General features: G+C 41.5%; 1 protein-coding gene across 3 annotated transcripts in view; it reads right to left on the reverse strand.

Annotated features, from left to right (window-relative positions):
• The window catches only part of mcc (MCC regulator of WNT signaling pathway), a 112082-nt gene that overhangs the window by 31709 nt on the left and 54779 nt on the right, over nt 1-25594 (reverse strand). For 2 of the 3 annotated variants that reach the window (XM_007897390.2, XM_007897388.2), the window contains exons 5-8: nt 23144-23257; nt 19530-19637; nt 19205-19347; nt 4331-4473 (exon numbers count right to left, since the gene is read on the reverse strand). In XM_007897390.2, the coding sequence (XP_007895581.2) occupies nt 4331-4473; nt 19205-19347; nt 19530-19637; nt 23144-23257 (508 nt within the window). The remainder of the gene's footprint in view (nt 1-4330; nt 4474-19204; nt 19348-19529; nt 19638-23143; nt 23258-25594) is intronic. The other variant, XM_007897389.2, reaches the window with a different exon arrangement.

Genomic DNA, 25594 nt, shown 5'->3' on the forward strand with positions numbered 1-25594 from the left:
AGTTATTCTAAATTAATAGCATTTTCAAAAAAATAAAAGTGAAGATATTTCTTTAGTCTTTAAAAAGTTCTAATTCACACAATTATGTGAATAATGTGACAACACAGAATAAAAAAGTATAATAATTTGACCTAAACAGTAGCATTCTTTTAAATACAAATGGTTTTCTGTAAGGTGAAAAATATTTATATCTGAGGTGACTGAAAGCCTTGGAGCCGCTTTTGGAACACTCCACCCATTCACCAGCAGCTCCAGTTGGTGACTCGCGATTGACTCCTTCCATCTCCATCCTGGAGCCACTCGAGATACAGAAGGCACCAGTGAGTATATCCAACAGCAACCAGTGCGGCATTTTATCCGGATTAACCGATTGTTGTACGAATTAACAGACTTATTCAAATAGGTAAGAATACAACAAGTTGCACTTATATAGCGTCCTCCGCACAGGGTAGTGTCTCGGAGCACTTAACAGTGGCGGAGACTGACTCCAAGCCGAGGGTGAGGTGGTGGGGGAGAGGAGTTGACCGAAAGCATATTTGAAAAGGAAGATTTCAAGGTGTGATTTGAAAAAGGGGAAAGGGAGCAAGGTGGCAAGGTGGAGGGATTGAGGGACAGTGTTCCAAAGTTTTAGTGGCTGAAGGCACGACATTCAATGATGGAGCAGAGGGTGCGAGGGACAAGCAGGAGGTCAGTGTCAGTCAAGCGGAGGTGCCGGGTGGTGGATTGGGGAGTGAGGAGGTTGGAGGTCCCAGGGAGTGAAGCGATTTGAACACGAATGTAAGGATCTTGAAGCTGATCCATTTGGTGATGGGGAACCAGTGAAGCCTGTCCAGAACTGGTTAAAATGGGTGTATGGATTTTGGTCCGGGTCAGTATGTGGGCAGCAGAGTTCTGAATGAGCTGGATTTTTTGAATAGTGGAACTGGGGAGACCAGCAAGAAGTGCGTTGGAGTAATCGAGGCGGGAGGTGACAAACACACGCACGAGGGTTTCGGCTGCATTTGGGGTAAGGTACGGTCTGAGGTGGGCAATGTGGTGGAGGTGGAGGAAGGGACCGGATGTGGGGGAGGAAGGACAGCTGGAGGTCGAACCGGATGCCTAGATTCCTCACTGGTTCGACGAATCTGAGGGAGAACCCAGGGAGGTTGAGGAGTTTAGATCTGCAGGAATGAAGACGTTGACGGGAGCAAAAGAGTATGGCTTCTGTCTTGTCCACATTCAGCTGCAGGAAGATTGCATTCATCTGATGTCTGCCAGGCGGGTTGATAGAACATCGGTGGACCTGGAGTCGATACTGGAGGAGGCAAAATAGATTTGTGTGTCATCTGCATACATGTGGAAATTTACCCCATGTCTGCTGATGACATCGCCAAGCAGGAGCATATACATTAGGAAAAGAAGCGGGCCAAGGATGGAGCCCTGGAGTACCCTGCAGGTGACCAGACAGGAACAGGAGGAGAAACCATTTGCCAGGATAAAATGGAGGTGGTTGGTTAAGTAAGACTCGAGTGTGGTGCCACTAAGGTGGATGAGGGAGGAGAGGTGGTGGAGGAGGAAGACGAAGTCGACTGTATCGAACACAGTAGAGAGATCCAGCAGGTCGAGGAGGCAGAGGGAGCCCTGGTCACAGATAGAGAGAACGTCGTTTGTGACTTTTATCCTGCCCACAGCTGTCTCTGCTGTAGGCAGGACGAAAACCAGACTGCAGTAGCTCGAGGAGGGAATGGAGGGAGGTGTGACCGAAGTTGACCTGCAACAATGAACTCCAAGACTTTAGCAAGGAAGGGTAGGTTGGAAATGGGACAGCAGAGTAAGAGATTAGAGGGATCGAGCGTGGGTTTTTTGAAGAGGGATGTGATAACGGCTCGAATACAAATGATTAGGGCCGGAAGTGTTATCCAATTTACCCAGCACCCAGGGTTAATCGGCATTCTGTTAAAGTGGCCTCCACTGTGTACATATAGAAACCTCATATATATGCACCATGGCCCTTGTGTGTAAAACAAAACACAGCTTCAATTTTTGAAGTTTTACAGGAATAGATCGTTACAACGCGCCCCAGTTGTGTGCAAGTTCACTTAGAGCATAGTCCGTTGTGAACTGAGTATATGGGTCTACTGCCGTACCAAAAGCACGATATCCCAGATACCCGGGTCATCAGGTAACCACTGGCATCACTTCCTGTGTATTGTGTGAGGTTCGTTCCGCACAGGAAGCGTTGCTGATGTCGCTTCTTGTGTGTTGTGCATGTACATTATGTGAAGGAAGCCCTGCTGATGGCCCTATTTAGAAAAAGTGGGTCCACTGAAACGAATTTAGCTCCAGTGTGAAAGCATTTCAATTTTAAATTTTGAACATTTTGCATCCATTACATAAAGGTACACAAGAATTGTTTTACCCTTTAACAAGCCCAAATTAATATAGTTTCCAACATGAAAATTATTTAAACTGTATTCTGTAAAACTCAAACAGAATTAAATTAGATTTAGAGAATTGTAGAGATTCCCTATTGAATGTTAAATAGTGCATGTGCTAAAACAATAAAACACTTTGCTCCCACTCCCACTGTGAGGAAATGCTGACTTCCTCGTGTCCAAAATTGAGGGAGTCCACTCAACCACTGCCCTCCCAACTTACACACTCTCCCAACACCCCCCCACACTCTGACCACTACATATCCCTCCTTCCACACCTTTGAACCTGTCTCCCTCTCCTCTATCATCACCACCATATCGTCCATGAAGCCCACCACCTGCTCCCTGGACTCCATCCCCACCCCTCTCCTTAAATCCCAGCTCTACCTCCTTGTCCCACTACTCACCGACATCATCAACCTCTCCCTGTCATCTGGCACTGTTCCTACCCCCCTCAAAACAGCCATTATCACCTCCACCTTGAAGAAACCTTCCCTTGACCCACACAGCTATCGACCCATCTTCAACCTCCCTTTGCTGTCCAAGGTCCTTGAGAGCCGTTGCCTCCCAGCTTCGCTCTTTCCTCTCCTCTCACTCCCTTCATGAGCCCCTCCAATTGGGTTTCTGTGCTGCCCACAGCACAGAAAATGCTCTAGTCAAGGTCACAAATGACATCCTGACCATGTGTGACCAGGGGTCCCTCTGCCTTCTCATCCTCCTCGACCTTTTGTCACTGTGGACCATTCAATCCTCCTCCATTGCCTCTCCTCCCACCTCAACCTCCAAGCTTCTGTCCTTGACTGGTTCAGGTCCTACCTTTCACACCGCCTCCACTGCATCTCTGTAAACGCCTTCTCCTCCAGCCCCCGCACCGTCTCATGTGGTGTACCTCAGGGCTCTGTCCTCGGTCCCCTCCTCTTCCCCCCTACATGCTCTCCCTTGGTGACATCATCTGAAGACATGGGGTAAATCTCCACATGTATGCAGATGATACCCAACTCTATCTCTCTGCCTCCACCCTCAACTCCAGGACTACTGGCGTCCTAACCGACTGCCTGTCCGACATCAAGTCCTGGTCGAGGGACAACTTTCTTCACCTGAACATCAGCCAGACCGAGGCCCTCCTGATTAGCTCACGCCAGCTACTCTGCATCTCAGGCGCTGGCAGCATCAGCCTCCACGGCTGCACACTCAACCTCACTAAGCCAACTCTTCCCTTCACAAGCTGCAGATGATCCAAAACTCCACAGCTCGTGTAGTCTCGTGCACCAGGCTCCATGACCCTATCACTCCCAACCTCGCCCGACTCCCCATCCCTCAGAGGATCGAATTCAAGATCCTCGTCCTCACTTTCAAAGCCATCCATGCCTTGCCCCCTCCTACCTCTCTGACCTGCTGACTCCCTACCAGCCTGCCCACTCCCTCCTTTCAGCGGGTTCCGGTCTGCTCCATGTCTCGCGCCTGACCATCAGTGGCCGGGCTTTCAGCCTCTCTGCCCCCACTCTCTGGAACTCCATCCACAGTCCCTTCACTCTCTTCCTCCATTGCCTCCTTCAAGGCCGGTCTCAAGATTCTCCTCTTCGATCGTGCCTTCGATTGCCCTCCCACCTCTCTGCCTTCCCTCACCCCTCCCCCATGCTCGGATCCTGACCCCTGACTGTCCAGCACCTTGGGATGTCCTCCCGACGTGAAAGGCGCTCTATAAGTGTAATTTTGTTGTTGTTGCACTCCAAGTTCCACTTGTCTAATTGTTGCCTTTAAAAGCAACAATTGTTATCAAATGTTTGAAAAAGTACTTTTTTAAAATACTCTATTGAATATTTAGTATTTATAATTTGTATTATACAACAGAAAAAACAGTGATCGAAGAACATTTTGCGCATGTTCAACAATTTCTCAGATGATACTTGTCTCACCTATGTCTGCAGATACCATGATAGACTGATTCTCTGGTACTGAGGCAGATGTTTGATCCTGGTCCACACTCCTAGAATCATCATTTGCCTCCTGTTGACTGTGGCTAAGTTCTGAACGCAACTCTGAATACTCATCTTCTTCTCTGTGGAATAAACACACCACTTAGAATTCTTAAGAGATGATAGCATTCAGGATTTTCTGACTTAAATTAGAGACAGTGACGGATAGAAAGAAAGGGAAACCCAGCGGTAGGAGACACACACAAAGAAACAGAGAGGTAGACAGATAGAGTTAGTAACCCAGTCCAGACAAAATAATAATAGTTCTTACATTTGATACATTTGATACACAATCAATAATTGATAATTGATAATAATAATTGATAATTGATTATCACATAATCAAGACATCTCAAAGCACTTTGTATAAGTTACACTGAAATTTAGCAACAGCAAATGCAGCAGTCAAATTGCACACAGCAAAGTCCCACAAACAACCATGAAGTAAATGACAAATTTTTATCTGGAGAATTGTTGGCCAGGACATCGGGAGAAACTCCCTCGTCTTTTTGAATAGTGTCCTGCGATCTTTAATGTCTCATCCGAAGAATGGCAAATCTAACAATGCAGTGCTTTCTCACAACTGCGCCAAAATGAGTGTCAGCCAAGACTGATTTCAAAGTCCTGAAGTGGGACTTGAAACCACAGCCTTCTAATTCAGAGGGGAACACCAACTGAGCCAGGCTGACGAGATCAACAACAGCTTACACTTATATAGCGCCCTTCACGCCGGACGGCGTTTTGGAGCAAGATCTGAAACTAAAACTCACTATAGGATAGCAATGGCAGATGATAGGCTCTTCAAATTTGAATCTGGTGCCAATAAAAAAATTGAATAATGGGGTTATTCTTATTTTATTTTATTATTTAGGGTAAAACTAAAATTTTGCCTCTTTTCCAGTCTTCTGTTCGGTAAATATACAAAAGTTACAAAAACATTTTCCACGTGTTGGCAGTGAGTGAGATATGATGATTGTAGATAAAACGCAATTGACATGACACCCACGCACTTAACAGTCACCTCTATTAAAATGATAAAATATTAATTTTGACATTTCATTTAAACATGTTATAAATAGAACACATAATGGCTAGTGGCGACACAAACGAGAAAACTGAGGTTTAGATAGCAGCTGGTCCCTATACTTAATTGATTTGTTTTACTTATCCCAAAGAAAACATCTTATGACTAACCTCAATTGTGAATTTTTAATTATATTCTACTGCCAGCCAAAGCTCCTTACATAACTAATGGCTCCATACAATCAGCGAACGGCTTCACAAAAAAGAACCATTTGGTCATTACTGAGTAACAATAGATTTCTTATTTGATGCCATATTTAAGAGCTAAACACTTGCACGTGAAAGGCTGCAAACAATTTCAATACTGCATACACGCAGGCTCAGCCACATTGTCAGAAAGAGGCAACATATTTAGGAAGATTATGAAAGCATGCAGTAATATCATAATGACATAGTATGCATAGTGAATCAATAATGCTGTATTTAATTCAACAACAACAACAAAATTACATTTGTATAGTACCTTTCACATCGGGAGGTCATCCCAAGGTGCTTGAAATTCAATGATTTCAAAATGTAAAACTACTGGTGATTTGTACCAGTATATTCATATCAAAGGCAGGAAAATAAATGTAAAAAAGTCTGTGATAACTTCTCACAATGTAAAACAACAAGATTCCATTTATAGAGCGCCTTTCACGTTGGGAGGACGTCAAGGCGCTGTACAGTTGGGTCAGGACCCGAGCTTTGGGGGGGAGAATGGGAGGGAGCGAGGAGGGGGAAATGGTGAGGGGAGGGAAGGGAGGGAGCGAGGAGGGGGTAGAGAGTCGAGAGGGGAGCTGAAGGCACGGTCAAAGAGAAAGGTCTTGAGACCGGCCTTGAAGGAGGAAAGGGAGGAAGCGACGAAGGCACTGGGGGATAGAGTTCCAGAGCCTGGGGCTGAGAGGCTGAAGGCCCGGCCACCGATGGTAGGGCGGTTGGGGCGGGGGATGTGGAGCAGACCGGAGCCAGAGGAACGGAGGGTACGGGCAGGTAGTAGGGGGATAGTAGGTCGGAGAGGTAGGGGGAGCAGGCCGTGAATGGCCTTGTAGGTGAGGATCTTGAAATCAATCCTCTGGGGGATGGGGAGCCAGTGGAGGTGAGCGAGGGTGGGAGTGATGTGGTCCCGAAGCCTGGTGCGGGACAGTACACGAGCTGCAGAGTTCTGAATGACCTGCAGTGTGGAGGGAGGTGGCGGGAAGGCCGGCGAGGAGAGAGTTCCCATAGTCCAGCCTTGAGGTGATAAAGGTGTGGACCAGAGTTTCAGCAGCGTGAGGGGTGAGGTAATGCCGTAGTCTGGCGATGTTCCGGAGGTGATGGAAGGCGGTGCCAGTTGTGGTGCGGATATGAGGGAGAAAGGACAGCTCAGGGTCGAACAGAACCCCGAGGTTCCTGACTGTCTTTGAGAGGTGGAGAGTGCAGCCTTGGAGGCTGATGGTGTCAGCGCCTGAGGTGCGGAGGCGCTGACGTGAGCCAATCAGGAGGGCCTCGGTTTTTCGCACGTTGAGCTGAAGAAAGTTGTCTCTCGTCCAGGACTCGATGTCAGACAGGAACGCTGTCAGGACATCGGTGGTCGTGGAGTTGAGGATAGAGGAGGAAAGGTAGAGTTGGGTGTCATCCGCATACATGTGGAAGTTAACCCCATGTCTGCGGATGATGTCACCAAGGGAAAACGTTTCTTTAAGAAAATAAATCAGGCTTCCATTATAACTTCTAAACAAAGAGAAACAAAGGCAAGAGACAGTGGAAACATAAGTGAACCACAGGCAATTAATGATGCCAACAAAATTCCTTAGTCAAATTAACAAAACTGTGCTTAAGTGACACTTAAGGTTTACTCCCACGTTACAGTAATTGCTTAGATATCCTTTAAAGGGAAAACAAATCTGTAGTTAGGTTGCAAGAAAATTTCTATGATGATTTAATAATAATAATCCTTACATTTGATATAACGCCTTATCACTTCTCCCGAGACATCTAAAAGCATTTCACAATATATACTGTGAAGTGAATTGATTGTATATTTTTGTGGGTGAAATGTGGCAACCAATTGTACGCAGCAGTATCCCACAAACAGTCGTGGATTGAGTGATTAATTTTTTTTAAGGGATTACTACCCCCGGAAAAACGATCCACTAATTGACTAACAACCAGGTTCCAACTTAGTGTTAGGTAAACAGAGGCATATGGAGCAAGAAAACCTGCCCAACGGTTCACCCTGCCCGGGAATCAAACCCAGGTCCTCTTGCTTCTGAGGCGAGTGATCTCAACACTAAGCTTCAGGACTCCACAACTAATTTAATTGTATTTTCAGATATTGATATGACCAGCACTGCAAGTCACTTTCTTCTCAGGTTTTCAGGTCAGACTTCTACGTGGCCTACAATTTCTGGTGAAAATTGCATCACTGTGCCTTTGGGAATAGACAACTCTCTCTAAAACCCTTTCAAGCATTTTACCTCAAACATTGTAAGCACCAAATTAGTTGCAGCTGTTTACTGATATCAAGGCTATATAACCCAGACAAGCTGTCTTTTCTTGGTTCATTTGGGAGTTTAGACAATTAGATAATACTTGGCTTGACCTCTTAACCCTTATTACTTCATTTGTATCTTCTGCCCAACAGAAGTTGTTACAAATCTGTGGGTTATTTAATGCAGTATCTCCTAATAAGTTAAACCTGAAAGCAAATGTTCAAACAGAAAATACTGTCTGCAAGAGATATGTAATATTCATTTCAAGTCATTACAATCTTCTTACAATCTCAAGTAAGAGCTGCAGATGGAACAATCCATCTTCTTGAATGTAGCTTCGTATTCTAAATGAAGTATTTTGTATTTTTAATTTATTAATTCCATAGAATTGCATAGAATGCTACATTAAGGGAGCAGGCAATTCATTTTAACTAATCCAGGACAGTGTTTATATTCCACATGAGCCTCCACACCTCCTAATCCCCCTTCTCCCGAATGTATGCATCAAGTTCCCTCTTAAATATGTTGATGCTTGTCAAATGGACCATTTGTGATTACTCATTTGAGAATTGATGTGATAAGAGAAATTGTGGTGAGATTTAAGAAATTCCGCATGCCATTTTGCTCCTCTACACTTTAAACTAATAGTATTTATTTGCTTGGCAATTATGCTGTTTGGCAATTCTTGGCAATTCTCCTAAGTATGCTGTTTTTCTGAAGGTGTCAAAGTAAACAATATGTGAAATTCCACAGGAGAAAAATTGTGGTAGCGCTGTCCATTTGCCTCACCACAGATGAGGAGGGTAAGACTAAGAAAATGCACCACATTGATTTGGAATTTAGGGGATGGGCCAACTAAAGCATTGATGAATTTTTCTATTAACCAGGGCCAATAGAAAATTGTGGAAATTTTTGCCTAAAATTGTGGGAAAATTTGGCAAATCTTACTAAGGATTGCAAGGGGTTGGTGCTATTGAGAAGTATGTTTACTGCCAACCTATATTTTTTCACTTTATTAAGACTAAACATGAAGAAATATCACATATTAGATAGTTGCAAAAAGAAATTATTAATGCTTTCTTTAACAAAAACTGGGTGGTCCACCCGGGGGATAGGGGGAGCACTAGCGCAGGCCCGAATGGTGCATTTCCACTGTGCACTACATTTAAACGCCAATGTCCTGGCTGCGAGGCTCCAGGTCACAACCTCTGCCTCTCAGGCCTGTCACTGCACACAGCTACACACACTCACCAGCACAGAGATACACACATACACAAAGTGCTTCACAGAATATACTGTAAAGTGAATTGACTGTATTTTATGGGCGAAACGTGGAAATCAATTGCACACAGCAGTGTCCCACAAACAGTCGTGGATTAAGTGACCAAATTATTATGTTACTTATTTTTTTTGAAGGGATTATTACCCCCGGAAAGTGATCTGCCAATGGACTAAGAACCTGGTTCTACTTACCGCTAGGTTAACTTGCCTGGGAATCTAAGTCCTCTCGCTTGCGAGGCGAGTGCTCTAATCAATACGCTACGAAACATCATACATTCTATTTACAGTAACAGTCACTCCATTTTATAATTTATCTTGTGAAGAGTTCTGAGGCGACCTCCCGATGTTCAAGGTGCTAAATCAAATTCAAGCATTATTATAGTATTATTATTGACAGCAACCCTAATCCTGTTCTTAACTGAAGTCTATTTTTTTCCCCCTTACTAATTGAACCTGGGAGCTAAAAACTGTTTTGCTCAACTACTCAAATGAGTAAATGTACAGTTTTGGGGGATGTCCACATATACTGATTTGAAGGAGAGACACTCTTCAAGTGCTGTTGGCAGCAAAATTACCAAACGTGCTCGCAAATTAAATCTGTTCATTAATTTTTTTTTAATATTTATAGAAAAACTTGAGATTGTGTTGCTCTATCAAACGTACCAGTCAAACCTAAGCAGTCTGGAGACTAAAATTTACACTATACTATGAGATAGCTTAGTTAATGAAATGCAGAATCATTCCACAGGCTCACTATCATACAGATAACTGCATACTTAGTGATCTCTTGAATAATACTGGAGGAAGTACATTAATATCATAGAATTATAGAATCGTACAGCACAAAAAGAGGCCATTCATCCCATCGAGTCTGTGCCTGCTCTTTGAATAGAGCAATTAATGTCAATCCCACTCCCAAGCCCTTTCCCCATAACCCTGCAAACCTGTGCTCCTCAAATACCCGTCCACCGCGTTTTTAAAAGTAGTTATCGAATCGGCCTCGACCACCCTTGCAGGCAATGCGTTCCAGATTCGAACAACTCGCTGCGTGAAAAAATTTCTTCTCACCTTCCCTCTGCTTCTTTTAAAGACTAATTTGAATTTGTGACCTTGAGTCACCGACACACCCACCAGTGGAAACAGTTTTTCACTTTCTAACCTATCAAATCCCCTCATGATTTTGAAGACCTCTATTAGGTCTCCTCGTAACCTTCTCTGCTCCAACAAGAATAATCCCAGCCTCTCTAGCCTTTCCTCATAATCAAGGTCCCTCAGTCCTGGTACCATCCTCGTAAATCTCCTCTGCACCCTTTCCAATACCTTAACATCCTTCCTATAGTGTGGTGCCCAGAACTGGGCACAATATTCTAACTGAGGCCTAACCAGTGTTTTATATAGGTTAATTATAACCTCCTGACTTGTACTGTCTATGTCTTCCTGCAGTTGGCTACTATCCTTCTCACTGTTTACCACCCTACCTAACTTTGTGTCGTCCGCAAACTTGGAAATGGTGTTTGCTATACCCAAGTCCAGATTATTTATGTATATTAAGAAGAGCAGTGGTCCTAATACCGATCCCTGGGGGACGCCACTGTACACTTCCCTCCAGTCAATATATTCCCTTTTACACACGCGCACACACACACACTTTGTGAAGAAACTATCCAATGGAATAATAAAGGAATTCAGCATTTTGATTCAAAAATTAGTGTAAAATACACTAAATTTTGAAACAAATCACTCGTACAATTTACAAGTGCAAATTTTAAATGACAGCAAGTGCTACGGTTAGTATGTTTTAAAATGAATGACATTCCTGTACATTCTTACGTTCCCTCTGTAACTATGATAGATGGATAGATGGTTAAGCTTAATGATGTTTTTCAGAAAGGCAAGAATAGGAGATAAACTAGATCTCTCTTTATTACAACAGTTAATGGTGCATGACAGAACTGTATTTTATTCACTAAGGGTTTCATCTCCTCAGATCAGCTTCTTGAGAACTATCTAGATGTCACGTCTGAGAATAGAGTCTTACAGTATTACCATCTGACTGCTCACTTAATCATTTTCATTCCTTTTATTAAAGGCAAGTTTATCTATTAACTGTTTACAAGGATTTACAGGAATATTACCAGGGATGAGCAAACACAGCTATCAGAAAGATTTCTCTCTACAGTTGAGACAATTGAGAAGCAACCTGACAGAGATATTTAAAAGTATGAAAAGATTCAATAAGGTGGACATGATAGGCTGGTGGTGAGCCCAAAACTAGAGGGTATAAACATAAGATAGCCAGTAGTGGATCTAAAAGGGAGTGAAGCTTAGGAAGAAGGAACGTCTTCATGCAAAGAGTGGTGAGAATATGAAACTCACTCATGGAACCTGTAATTGAAAATAAAAGTATCAATGTATTTCAAAGTTAACTTGATGCATACATAGAGTAGGGAAAGGGAACAAAAGAATGTAGGTGAGAGGAATAGAAAGGTTGGGGAGCAGGGGTGGCTATGTGGAGTATGAAAACTGAATGGCCTGCTTCTGTGCCACATTATCTATGCAACTATATGGGACATCGCAGGGACTGTAAAAATTAAGAGCTTCAATGCATTCAATTAAGAACATGTGCATATTTTTGGATCAAATCCCATTTTAAAAAAATCATGCTCTTTTGAAGAAAATTCTACACACTTTTGAATCCTTAATCTCTACAAAATGTACAAAACAGGAAAATAAGCTGCTATGACCCTACCACCATAATGAATATCCACCACGAATCAGATGAATTGGTGCATATGCTAAACAGGACACCCATAACGTTTTTAGTGTGCAAATAATCTTTTGTTTTTTGACCAAGTACACAAGACAGGCCCCATACAGGTCAGTGCGTGAAGATAGTTCATGCAACTGAATTTAAAATAACTAAACAATTACTAAAATTAAAGATGCTGATTACTTTTTCACAATTTAAATCAAAGTAGTTGTTTACAGAATCCTTGCTTAAATTTTGCAACTCAACAAGATTAATAACATGCTCCATCTTTTCCTCAATTTATTCATAAATAATATATCGTACTCTTCTCATTTACAGCATTCACCTGCCGTTTCTCTCTTTGGATTATCCTGCTTTGGTTTGAACACATATCCATTCTCAGAAGGCAGACAGCAGACCTGTTGCTACATCTTTCAAATGCGTTTCCAATCAGTTAACAACAGATGCATGTAAACACCGGAAGCTTGGAAGTTACAATACTCCATTGTTTATTTATATCTTATTGTGAGGTATTTGACTTCCTGATGGCCTCAAGAACTACTTAATTCACAAACACAACAACAACAACAAAATTACATTTATAGAGCGCCTTTCACGTCGGGAGGACGTCCCAAGGCAATGCATTATGCCCATTATGCAGCACGTTGATAAACCAATCCACTGCCGTAAATGGAATTTTTTAAAATCATATCGCTCTCTTTGATTATAACTGGTGCATAGTTATGTAAGTATTGGCAATACAAATAGTAGATTGCTCAAATGGCTATTCATCATGTCTTGTTTGTTTACAATGGGGTGAATAAAAGAACATTTCTAGCAGTGATGACAATCAAGAATAAGAGCTTCAAACCGATTTTCCTCTCTTGTTCAGGGCCACTGAATCTAGCTCTTGTCCTCCTAATGTTTCCCATTCGAGATCGGCTAACTTGGCACAGACCAAGGAAATCTCCTGGTATTTAGGATTTGCCACAAGCAGCTACTGAAGCCATTACACTTAAAGGGGATTGGATAAACATTTAAGAAAGAACAACATAAAAGGTTACAGGGAAAGAAAACAGAATTGGAATCGGATCAATTAACTCCAGTGGAGGGCTAGTAAAATCTCACTGAGCCAAATTGTTTTCTCCTATGCTGTCATTTTTATGATTCTATATTGTTAGGTACTACATCACAAAAGCAACAACATGCATTTATATAGCACCATTTATGCAGCTTGGAGCACATCGGTGGGGTTACACGCCGAGCAAGGAAGAAGGGATCAGTGGAGGTGATCATAGATGGGGACAAAGAAGATTTAAAGATAGAGAGGGCAAGGCACGGAGATACAGAGGTCCAGAGGCTAGGGGCATGGCTGAAGGCATGGCTTCGGATGGTGGTGTGGAGAGTTTGGGGAACTCACAACAGGCCCACACAAGTGACGTATGAGCAGGTCAGAAAGGTAGGGAAGGGCAAGGGATTTGTATACAAGGGTGAGGATCTTAAAATTGATGCTTTTAGAGTGAGGGAGCCAGTGGAGTCTGGCAAGGATTGGGGTGATGTGCGGAATTTGGTAAGGGTTAGGATGGGGCAGCAGAATTTTGGATAAATTGAACTTTGTGGATAATAATAATAATAATACTAGCATCTAGGGGAACAAGTGAGGAGAACAAATCGGAAATCAAGGTGATAGGTGACAAAGCTGTGGATGAGGATTTCAGCAGAATTTGGGGTGAGATGGGGTTCAGAGGCAATGTGTTAGAAAGCAGCCTGAAGTCCACATAAGCACACCATAAATGTAACAAATTCAGAAAATGGTTTACATTATTTATTATTAAATATCTATAAATAGCAAAAAAAGTAGCTTTAAGAAATAAACAACATGCCATCCACTCAAACGTTCAATTAAAAGTACTTAAATGATTTTATCAAGTACTTGAAATCATTTCAAACCTGTGAGACATACGCTCTGTACTCAAACTAAAGATTCTGATTTCAATACAGTATAGTTTCCTATTCATCTAAAATTAGTAACAAAAATAGTTTTAAACTCATGAGCTGCATTATTGATATTGTTTCAAAAGTGTTTATTTCCCATTTTCACTGTCATGTATACACAAAATTCTATAAATACACAATACAAAAGAAATCATGCAAACACAATTATTCAATGTGTACTAAAAGGCAGCTGATGCAATCATTGAAGAGAAAAATCCATAGGTTTCCTCTGGGAAATTGTAGTAATGATCAAATCAACTGAGGCCACCATGAACGCAGCTCTTTGTAAAGGAACACAATTTGATTAATTGTAGATTTTTGTCAAAGATCTGCAGTTGTCAAACGCACTCTCAGAAAATGAAAATTTGTCCTCTACACACTTGATTTCTATAATTCACATTTCCAAGGTTCTAATCCCATGAGTGGAAGCTATCAGCAACTTGTCTGAAGCAATAATTTTATAATTAAGATTGCACCACCATTCTGACTAAAAACTCTGAGAAAACGAAAGCAGCTTGATGCCACAATTGGTAATCCCAAAATTAGGAGTTACCTAGAAATGTTCATTTCGGATAAAAGGTACAGGAAGAATCAGTTCAATTTCACAAAGATTATGTTTTATTTAAAAGCGGTTGCCAAAAGAATAGAAATCAGCAATTATGGAAAAAAGAGACATGGAAAATTCAACTGTTTGAAAGAAACAAATACACTAAAACCCCAGCTAGCAGGACTAATGGAGAAGTAGGGAGAGGAAGAGCCAGAATTTCCATCTTAGTGTAATTACAATAATAATCCTTGCATATTGATATAGTGCCTTATCACGTCTTCGAGACGTCTCAAAGAGTTTCACAGAATAGACTGCAAAGTGAATAGACTGTACATTTATGGGAGAATCACGGCAGCCAATTGCGCACAGCAGTGTCCCACAAACAGTTGTGGATTGATTTATTATTTATTTTTTGAAGGAATTATTACCCAATTAACTAACAATCGAGTTCCTACTTACTGCTAGGCAAACAGAGGTTTATGGAGTAAGGAAACTTGCCCAATGTTTCGTCCTGCCCAGGAATCAAACCCAGGGTTCTCGCTTGTGAGCCGAGGGCTCTAACCACTGAGTTACTCCACAATGCCAGTATCTGCATTTACCAGCGTTTTTCAGTGCCGCAAAATGCAAGTAAAGGTATTATAATTGTTTGAATCCTGCAAGCTGAAGATAGCGAGGGCTATCTGAGTACAAATTCTGGATACCCGGTGTCCAGTAAACCAGGAGTTTACTGTATTTCATAATGAGGAGAGGAGGAACTTTGGCATGCAATGTCTTCAGAATTCCAGAATTTGGAAAAATATAAAGTAAATGTCGGGTTTTCATTCTTTAATTGGTAATATGTTCCATGCATCGCATAGATTTCTTACGTGGACTCATTTAAGAAACAGCTTGATACTGCATTGCAAAGAGTTTAGAGTAGGGTAGTCATTGCTAACCTAAATAGAATCTTCAAATTCTAAACTGTGCAAGCCTGACAAAAATGTTCTATGCCACAGACTGAAATTAAGCTTGATAGCAACCCAATATGCTGCTACTGATGCAGAAAAAGAGGCTTGATTATCTCCAAGGTTCTTACTTCCGATCTGATACAGCAAACATCAGGAAACACTCATAACGTGACTTAAGTTTTCACCAAGTTAAATAATTTCCCCTTAGGGGATAGATCTTGACCTTCCAACAACAATTATACTTTACCCAAATGGGCATGTTCTGAAACTTCCAATTAAACACTTCCCTCAAGCAATGCTCAACAAACTCCAAAATCCATGGCATACCTTTTCAGTCCTAAATACATCATTAAACACATCTCTGGTCTGTACAATCACTGATTTCAAATCCCTTCATGCACTGGCACTTTCCTAGCTCTCTGACCTGCTTACTCCCCAACCCAATAACCGCTGCCTCCGACGCTTGATTGCATATCCCTCATGCCCTCCGTTCTACCATTGGTGGCAGGACTTTCAACCACTATGCCCCAAAACTCTGGAACACTCCTCCGCTATCCCATCGCTTTGCCCTTTCCTTCGCCATCTTCAGGTCACGACTGAACACCTTCCTTTTCGACCATGCCTCCAGTCACTTCCCCCCAGTTCACGTCGTCAAGCGTTCTGGGACGCTACCCTCTATCAGGGTCGCTATATAAATGCAAATTGTTGTTGCTGCTGTTGTGTTGTTGGGTTAGCTAAGGAACCACGGAAGATCAATGTGATCTTCCCCTCCTGAACCTAGAGGTCAACTATAGAGCTCCTAGTTAAGGAAGAAAAATCTAGTGCCGGTTCCATGGCTGAGATTTGCTAACTCAGCACAGACTAGGATTTGAATTTGCAATCTTCAACCTGTATAATTTATTGCTGACCTAAATAGTATCTTTATCCACTGACCAGGTTATCAAGGGAGCCCAAAATCAATGTTTTTAATCAATATTATTAATTTCTGAGTTGATATGATCCATGAACCATGTTTAATGACTAGGATTGATGTTGACAAACATAAAAATGTATTTCATGGTGGAATAGATGTTATTCCACCATTCTAACACAATGACAACAACTTGCATTTATATAGCGGCCTTCACGGTTAGCATCTCATAGTGCTTAACAGGGGTGTGGTTTGACATCGAGCTGAAAAGAAGGGAGGTGACCGAAGAAATGGCCAAAGAGGAGAGTGCGATTTGAAGATGGGTAAAATGGAGGCAAAACAGAGGAATTGAGGCAGGGAGTTCCAGAGATTTGAGGCATTGTGGCTGAAAGTGCGGCCACGATTGGTGGAGAAGAGGGACGAGGGGGTGTGCAGAAGACCTCAGCCATCTGAGCAAAGGTGGTGGGTAATGAAGTGGAGTGTGAGTAGATCGGACAGGTAGGGACCTGCCAGGGCGTGAAGTGCTTTGAAAGTGAAAGTGAGAATCTTGAAATCAATGCATTCTGCAACAGGGAAATAAAAATTGGAGTGATGAGGATGCAGAGCCTGGCATGAGTGAGGACAATGGCAGCAGAATAATACATTATACCCTTCAAAAAAATCTTGTCCCAAGGTGCAATATCTTGAATATAAAGACTGAATGTACCCTCCGGTCTGCTCCACATCCCCCGCCCTAACCGCCCTACCATCCGTGGCCGGGCTTTCAGCCTCTCAGCCCCTAGGACCTGGAACTCCATCCCCCAGTGCCTGCGCCTTGCTTCCTCTGTTTCCTCCTTCAAGGTCGGTCTCAAGACCTTTCTCTTCAACCGTGCCTTCAGCTCCCCTCTCGACTCTCTACCCCCTCCTCGCTCCCTCCCTTCCCTCACCCTGACCATTTCCTCCCTGCTCGGGTACCGACCCAACTGTCCAGCACCTTGGGACGTCCTCCCGACGTGAAAGGCGCTCTATAAATGCAATCTTGTTGTTGTTGAAGAGGACTTCTTGTTTTTTGAACAAAATATAATTTAACTGCAAACGAAAACAGAAGTCGCTGGGAACACTCAGCAGGTCAGGCAGCATCTATGGAGAAAGGAAAGTGAGTCAACGTTTCGGGACCATGACCCTTCGTCAGAACTGGGGCATTTTGGGAGGGAGAGGCTTTTAAGGGCTAACAGAGAGGAGGGAGGCAGGGCAAGGAAGGCAAAGAAAATATGGGGTAGAGGTCAGGGATGATGGGTTAAAGAGGTGTTAATGATGCAGAACAAAAAGGGGGGGGGAAAAAGAACTTGCAACAAAACAACAACAAATTTACATTTTTGAGCACCTTTCACGTCGGGAGGACGTCCCAAAGCGCTGAACAGTCAGGTGTCGGGGCCCGAGCATGGGGGAGGGGTGGTGTAGGGATGAGGGAAGGCAGAGAGGTGGGAGGGAGTCCAAAGGCACGGTCGAAGAGAAGGGTCTTAAGACCGGCCTTGAAGGAGGCAAGGGAGGAATCGAGGGGAAGGGACCTCAGGATGGAGTTCCAAATTGTGGGGGCAGAGAGGCTGAAAGCCTGACCACCGATGGTAGGGCGGGTCGGGCGGGAGACATGGAGCAGTCCGGAGCCCAATGAACGGAGGGAGCAGGCAGGTTGGTAGGGAGTCAGCAGGTCAGAGAGGTAGGAGGGGGCAAGGCCATGGATGGCCTTAAAGGTGAGGATGAGGATCTTGAACTCAATCTGCTGGGGGATGGGGAGCCAGTGGAGTCGGGCGAGGGTGGGAGTGATGGGGTCACAGAACCTGGTGCGTGAGAGTACACGAGCTGCAGAGTTTTGGATGATCTGCAGCTTGTGAAGGGAAGAGTTGAGAAGGCCGATGAGGAGGGAGTTTCCGTAATTGAGACTTGATGTGACATTGAGCCTGGATGTGACAGGCATATCAGGGAGAGAAAAGGTGCGTCTGGGACCAAGATGATGTGGTAATGGTCACAGAAGAGGGCGAGGGTGAGCTGTTATGGTCTGAAATCGCTGAAATCAATAATGAGGCCAGAGGGCTGTAAGATCCCTAGCAGAAAAATGAAATGCTGTTCCTCGAGCTTGCACTGGGGCTCATTGGAACAGCGTAGGAGGCCATGGATAGAGAGGTCAGAGTGCGTGGTCTCCTCTACACCGGGGAGACGAAACGCAGATTGGGCGACCAATTTGCCAAACACCTTTGTTCTACCCGCAAGCACAACCCCGAGCTTCCAGTTTCTTGCCATTTCAACTCTCCCTTCCATTCACACTCTGACCTCTCTATCCACGGTCGCCTGCGCTGTTCCAATTTGTTCTGCATCATTAACACCTTTTTAACCCATCATTCCCTGTCCTCCACCCCATTTTCTCCTTTGTCTTCCTTGTGCAGCCTTCCCCTTGTTAGCCCTTAAAAGCCTCTCCCTCGCAACATGCCCCAGTTCTGATGAAGGGTCGTGGACCTGAAACGTTGACTCACTTTCCTTTCTCCATAGATGCTGCCTGACCTGCTGAGTGTTCCCAGCAACTTCCTTTTTTGTTTTCAGATTTTCAGCATCTGCAGTATTTTGTGTTTTGGTTATAGCTTAACTGCCATCTTTTATACAGCTTCATTTGTTTATTCTTACAGCTCTCTAGCAATACAGTATATTACAAAATAACCTTTTTAAAAACAATTGAAGAATAAAAACAAATCCCCAAATAAATTCAAAGTAAACTCATACCAATTAATCTTCCAATCCAAGTGGCATTTGCAACAGCCAGAACCTACTCTATTAAATCCTCAAATTAATCCAATGTTTTTATGGTCATTCACGCTCACCTTATTGTTGTTCCCTGTAGCCTGTCTATCTTTTTATTCAGCTCTGCAATTATACTATGGAGTTCAGTGATGCGTTCTTCATAACGTAGGGTCGTCCTTTCCTGAACCTCTTCATGTTCCCTCATGAGATGCGATTGTTCACACTAGAAGAAGATGTTTTACCATAAGTGAGGGGAAAGAAATATCAATAAAGTTAAGATCATTTTGTTTTAACATCCTTTGTGAAACAACAGTACACAACCTGCATAGAGATATCCCAAAGAGACATCAAGTGAGGGCTAAGCATTTCCCACAAGTAGAGAGGGAAAATCTGAAAGAGTCTCACCTCGGGACAATCTTGTGAACCTCCTAGCAGCCAATTATATTGTGGCATTGGCAGTGGCCTGGGAGCAGGCGGCTTGCCCTCTCCACTTTGGATGGTAAATGGGGAGACCTAGAAAATCGGGGAGGGGAAGGGCGAAAATAAAAATAACTTAGATTATCTCAGTGGACTAAAAACTAAAGTACAGTACAGGACACACATATTGTGACTATACAAATATAGAGATGTGTGTTGGGAGAGTTAGTATTTGGAAGATTGATTAATCAAAGAAAAAGAAATACTGTACCTAAACTAAGCTTCCTTTCAATTCATTACCTTCTCTTTACCACATGGGGAACGGTTCTTAATGTAGAACATACAGAACCTATCTATTTATTATAATCCTTTCATATGTTGTCATACTAAAAAATAGTTTGCAAAATGGATACAGCTCCAGTAAAACTTTCAATGAAAGTTGTCTTCCATGCTGCCTTGTTTCAATTGAGAATGCACTCTAAAACCTAATAAACTATTGCCTATTTGGTAGCAGATTCACCAATGAGTGTGGTTTACTAATGGAAATACACTACTTAGAGCATCAAAATGTAAAGGTGTGCACATAGCGAAGAAATATGCAATTTTCTCCCCAGTTCCCAGATCATACGGCCTAATCACAAGTAATAATAATAATAATAATCCTTGCATTTGATATAGCGCTTTTCACGTCGGGGGGACGTCCCAAAGCGCTTCACAGAACACACTGTAAAGTGAATTGACTGTATATTTGTGGGCGAACGCGGCAGCCAATTGCGCACAGCAATGTCCCACAAACAGTCGTAGATTGAAAATGACCAATTTTATTATTGTTTTTGGTTTTGGAGGGATTATTATTAGGCTCTGTGTGGAGTAAGGAAACTTGCCCAAGGTTTCGCCCTGCCTGGAATTGAACTCAGGTCTCTCGCTTGCAAAGCGAGTGCTCTAACCACTGAGCTACAGGACTCCACAAACTAGTAGCTAGGGTATCTGGAGTTTGTTTAGCTTTCTGATATATAGAAGCAACTAGAAAAACTCTACTGCTACGGTGGTATATAAAACTCTACTGCTACAGTGGTACAGAATAAAATGTTTCAAAAAGAATTTATGTTCAAATTAACTTAAATATTTATTTAGTTAACAAGTTGAAAAGTTACAAATACAAACAAATAAAATAAAAGGTAAACAAAAATTGCAGAAAGTAAATGATGTAGAGAGCTGGAAAGATGTCAACAATGAAATTCCACTGGTGTTTTGTTAATCCAAACTTGCAGGTTATTCTTACACACTTCATGGTACTGCAAGATTCATTGGATTGTTGTAATGCCTAATTACAGCCACTGAATAGGATTGTGCATAAACCAGCACCAGCAACATTCAACTCAGATTCTGATGCTAGAATCAGATTTATCAAAAAAACTTGTTATATTAAAATCAGCATCAAGATCCATGACCTACAGAAAAATATTAAAAGAAAATGTGTTCATTAAAATTTGGTAAAAATAATTATAAAGCAACAGACGATACTGTATTGAGTATGTGAAGGAAAATATACTGAGAAAGGAAGATGCAAACATCTGCTGAGCCATACGCAGCAGAATGGTGACAGATTTGATACTAGGCCTTGCAGAGTAATCTGATGCACAACTTTGGTGGTACTTGATGAGCTTTACTGTCCACAACATTATCCACAGACGGAAGGGAGAAAATCAACAAGAAATCACACTCATCATTAAACATTGGGTGAGGAAAGGGTGAAGCTGTCACGACTTTCGTGTTAGCCTAGCTCAGCACAGTCACTTACATAGTCAGAAGGCAAGTGATTTTCTTTCTGTAACTGGGAACTACCTTTTACCAAGTTACATTTGGACCTCTAAAATTCTACCCTTCCATCCCCGTACTTTTCCATTTCTAGAACACAAAACACACACTCACTCAATTTACAGTATATCCTGTGAAACTTTTTGGGACATCCTCCCAATGGAAAGGCACTATACCAAATGTAAGCATTATTAATATCATTTTAAATGTATGCTTGTCCAATATCAAATTATACTGCATCACACTTTATGATGTTGAAACTATTTGTGCTTCCCACTCAAAAGTCTGCCTTTGCTCAGTTCTTATCAGCCTGATAGACATTGGCTCAAACTGTCCAAAAGTGACAAGTATGGAGAGCAGGCTTTCAGCCGCTTGCCACCCCCTATCTGGAATTCCATTACCACGTCTCTCCAACTTGCTCCCTCCCCTCTTTCAAGGTACGCCTCAAACTTTGACCACGCTTTCAGTTATACTTCCCCTCCTCATCCCCCTCAGCTGCAAATGTAAGTTCTTGGACACAGACAAAATGGTCAAGCGCTTTGGGACATCCCCCCCAATGTGAAAGCTGCCAGATACTTTAAGTGTATAACGAAAGGTCATCAACCTGAAACGTTAACTAATTTTCCTCTCTCCATAGATGCTGCCTGACCTGCTGCGTGTTCCCAGTGACTTCTGTTTTTACTTTAATTGTATATTGTACTGTATTGTAAGTACAGAGATAAGACTGGATGATTGGTAGATTTTAGGGCAGTGTTTCATTTAAAATTTCTCTATATAACCACATCAGCATTTTGTATTTTTAGTTCAGTAACAGTTGCACTTCTATTTATGATAGTATAAGAAAGGTGCTATGTTGTCTTGTCAGAAGAATGTTTTTACAACTGTGTAATTATTGTAATGGGAGGGTGCAGGGTGGAGCAATTTAAGGTCAGTATCTCCAGAGAGTACACCTGTGAATGATGAAGCAGAGAAGGTGAATTATTTTGCCCACAAAATATACAGTCAATTCACTTTACAGTATATTCTGTGAAGCGCTTTTAGTTCATCTTGAAGACATGATAGACACTATATCAAATGCAAGGGTTAGTATTATTATTATAGGTGAGAGACAAAAACAGGCCTAAATTAGCAGAATGGAGGAAATGGTGGGGGAGTAGAAATAAAGAATTCATATCACTATGCTTGCAAACTTAAGTCAGCAGCAGCAGAAACCAGAAGATATAGCAAACTGATCCTGAGGAACCCATTATCAAATGTATATAATTTTTTTAAATCTCCTTTTCCAATAGGCATTTAGAAGGCAATCAATTTAAATATTCTGCTCCCCATTAAAAAGTTATAAAAAATAAATGCAACTATAATTTAGTTTTAAAATAAATTTGGCAGTTTGGCAACACAGACCTTCTAGTTAGTTGTGATCTACAACCTCTATTTACAAGTGAGGCATCTGATGAATCAGATTTCTCATCACTCAATCTTGTATAGATTTACAGATACATTTTAGATATAATTGACCCATAATCTGTTTTAATAGGCTGTAGAATAGACCACAGAGAAACTGTTATAGTGCTGCCTCATTTATTGTGTGGTTCAATTGTGGACCTGCACTAACCAATAGTGTACCTGGGTTCCAGCACTGACTTGTCAGTTTCTTGTGCTTATAAAATGGGTAATTTATTTGTCGTCAGGTCATCATTAATTTCACTTCCTACGCTCACTCTATGCCTGAAGAGCTGTTGATGTCACTTTGAAAGAATTTCATTTATGTTCTGCTTTTTACTTACCTGAGATTTTGCTAATTTCTTTTCCAACAAGTCCCTCTCCAGTTCTGTATGCTGTAGTCTTTTGTTGAGGTCCACTATGTCAGTTTTTAGAGATGCCAGGGCTGCTAAATGTAGCTGGAAAAGAAAGACCAAACCAATTAAGTACTAAACAACAGAAAATCAGATGGCATTTATGAAGTTCATTCCATGAATTGGCTTATTTTGACCAGGTAAATTAGGAACATCTGTTTACTGACTTGTAGCATGTGAACTATAATTCTGCACAATTAATGGTTCAGACTTCTTGAACCATTTGCTTTACAAAATTATAACTTTCAAACAACACCACATTTTTACATGGGGAGGGGAAAGAAAAGAGAAAGAGAGCAATTATTTGACCTACATGTCAATATAGTGCAATGCAAGTGGTTGAAGGATTACCATACCACTCTGAAATGCCTGGTAATTCAGTAGAACAATAATTGTTTGCAAAAGTGGATTATTTAGACATCAGCTTGAAGCTGAAGTTAAACCAGAAAAGATTTGTTCCATCAAAAATACATTACAAGTTAAATACTAAGAATATGACTTTTTCCAAAGGTACATTTTGAACATGCTGCTGTTTAAATAAAAATTGAAGTTCTTAACATTCAAATTAAACAATCTTCCACAGTGGGGTGTGTGTGTGGGGGGGGTCATTTATTCCCTTTCTACCATTTTATACAACTATCAGCACCTTGGGATGTACCCCCAACATAAAAGATGACAAGTATAACAAATAAATGAAAATTTGTATTGTATTGCTGTTTTTATAGTTATAGATCTCTTGGTCATCAAATAGCATCAATTAAGCTGCTGGGGTTAAACAATATTACAAAGCATACATTGCAATATTAGGACTTTGCAATATTAGAAAGTCCTTCAAGGGCCTAAAATAATATCCATAATAATGTTTTCAAGAACCCCAAACTACCTACATTATTCTTTGCTTCCCACAACACTGCACCACTGGCCCTATTTTTCAGATTTGTCCCCATGCCATTGTATTTACAATTGTGGTACTATACAGTTGCAAACAATCTTAGCTTCAACTATGCTTCATCGTTGCCACAAGGAATCTTATTTATACTGTTATGGTAAGATTTGTTTCTTTATTATGTAGCTGATAAATACTATGAAATTGATTTACATTTAGTCAAAGCAGCACTATTTGTACTCAAGCAAAAGAGCTCGTATTAAACAAAACAATAATATTTCAGCAATAAAAAGGAAACAAGTTTTCAGCAAGCTCATAATGCTCACGGGAGTTTTACTATTCCAGGTAAAAACAAATACAACACAAAATCAATTTTTTTTATAGCGCCTTTCACATCAGGAGGAATTGGACCCAAGCTGGGATCGGGGAGTGTGGAGAGCAGGGAGGGTAGCCAAAGGCTCTGTCGAAGAGGAGGGTTTTGAGGCGGGTCTTGGAGGAGGCAAGGGAGGGAGCGAGGCAAAGTGAATGTGGGATGGAGTTCCATAATGTCAGTAGATTTTGCTGACATTATTGCTCATTTTTAAAATTGAGAAACCTAAATGATAGGCTAGACCAAAATACAATACACCACAATGCGTAAAAAGACAAGTCTAGAAAAAGTTACATGGATTTTTTTGGCACAAATTGCAGATTATAGGAAGAAGGCTTATGGATAAAGTCCCAGATTTTTTAACAAATGTATAAGTATAAAAATGCTAAGATCCATTTAATTTAGGTTGCAAATTCAAATGTCAACAGTTTAAAATCTGAATTCAAACTTAAACCATCTACAAACAAAATCCTCTGAAAACTTTTGAGAGTAAACAAGGTTTGCGTTATTTAATTTTGTATACAAAAGCTAACAGTGTAATACTATTGCTATGCAATGTATTTTGGGAAGGTCGCCTAATTGTAGGCTGCTTGTGAGTTGTAGCTGGACTCAGACTTTGCAGAGAACTTTGGGTTCCAACTCATGACCTTTCTTGGCTTCAATTTATTTCACAATAGTGGTGCTGCATAAAGTAGAAAATGAAGACCTGAAAATTCTGACTAGACGAATGTCTCTAAAAAGCATAAGAAAATAGACAAAAAGGACAGTCAGTCCATAACGTTTTTCTGCACACTACATATAATCAGTTCAGACCCATTAAAACTGATAAAAAAGGTTTTCTCTTCCACTCTTAAATCCAAGTGAATTAAATCCTTCAACCAACATTTCCACAGTTTCTGCATTAAAAGAACAACACATTTCAATGCAATCAATCATCTTTATTTGTACTTCTTCCCCCAATCTTTTACATGCTCCAAAAACCTCTTTTTAAAACTAACAAATTACAAGACACAAAGGGTTGAAACAAATTAGCAGTGATCTCAATACAAAGGACTAGGCTATTAAACCTACAGTAGAACAAATGTTACTGGTTTCTTTTTATCTTCAAACTAAAAACAAACTGCAG

Source organism: Callorhinchus milii, unplaced genomic scaffold, assembly GCF_018977255.1.
Source record: "Callorhinchus milii isolate IMCB2004 unplaced genomic scaffold, IMCB_Cmil_1.0 Scaffold1, whole genome shotgun sequence".
Lineage (NCBI taxonomy): Eukaryota > Metazoa > Chordata > Chondrichthyes > Chimaeriformes > Callorhinchidae > Callorhinchus > Callorhinchus milii.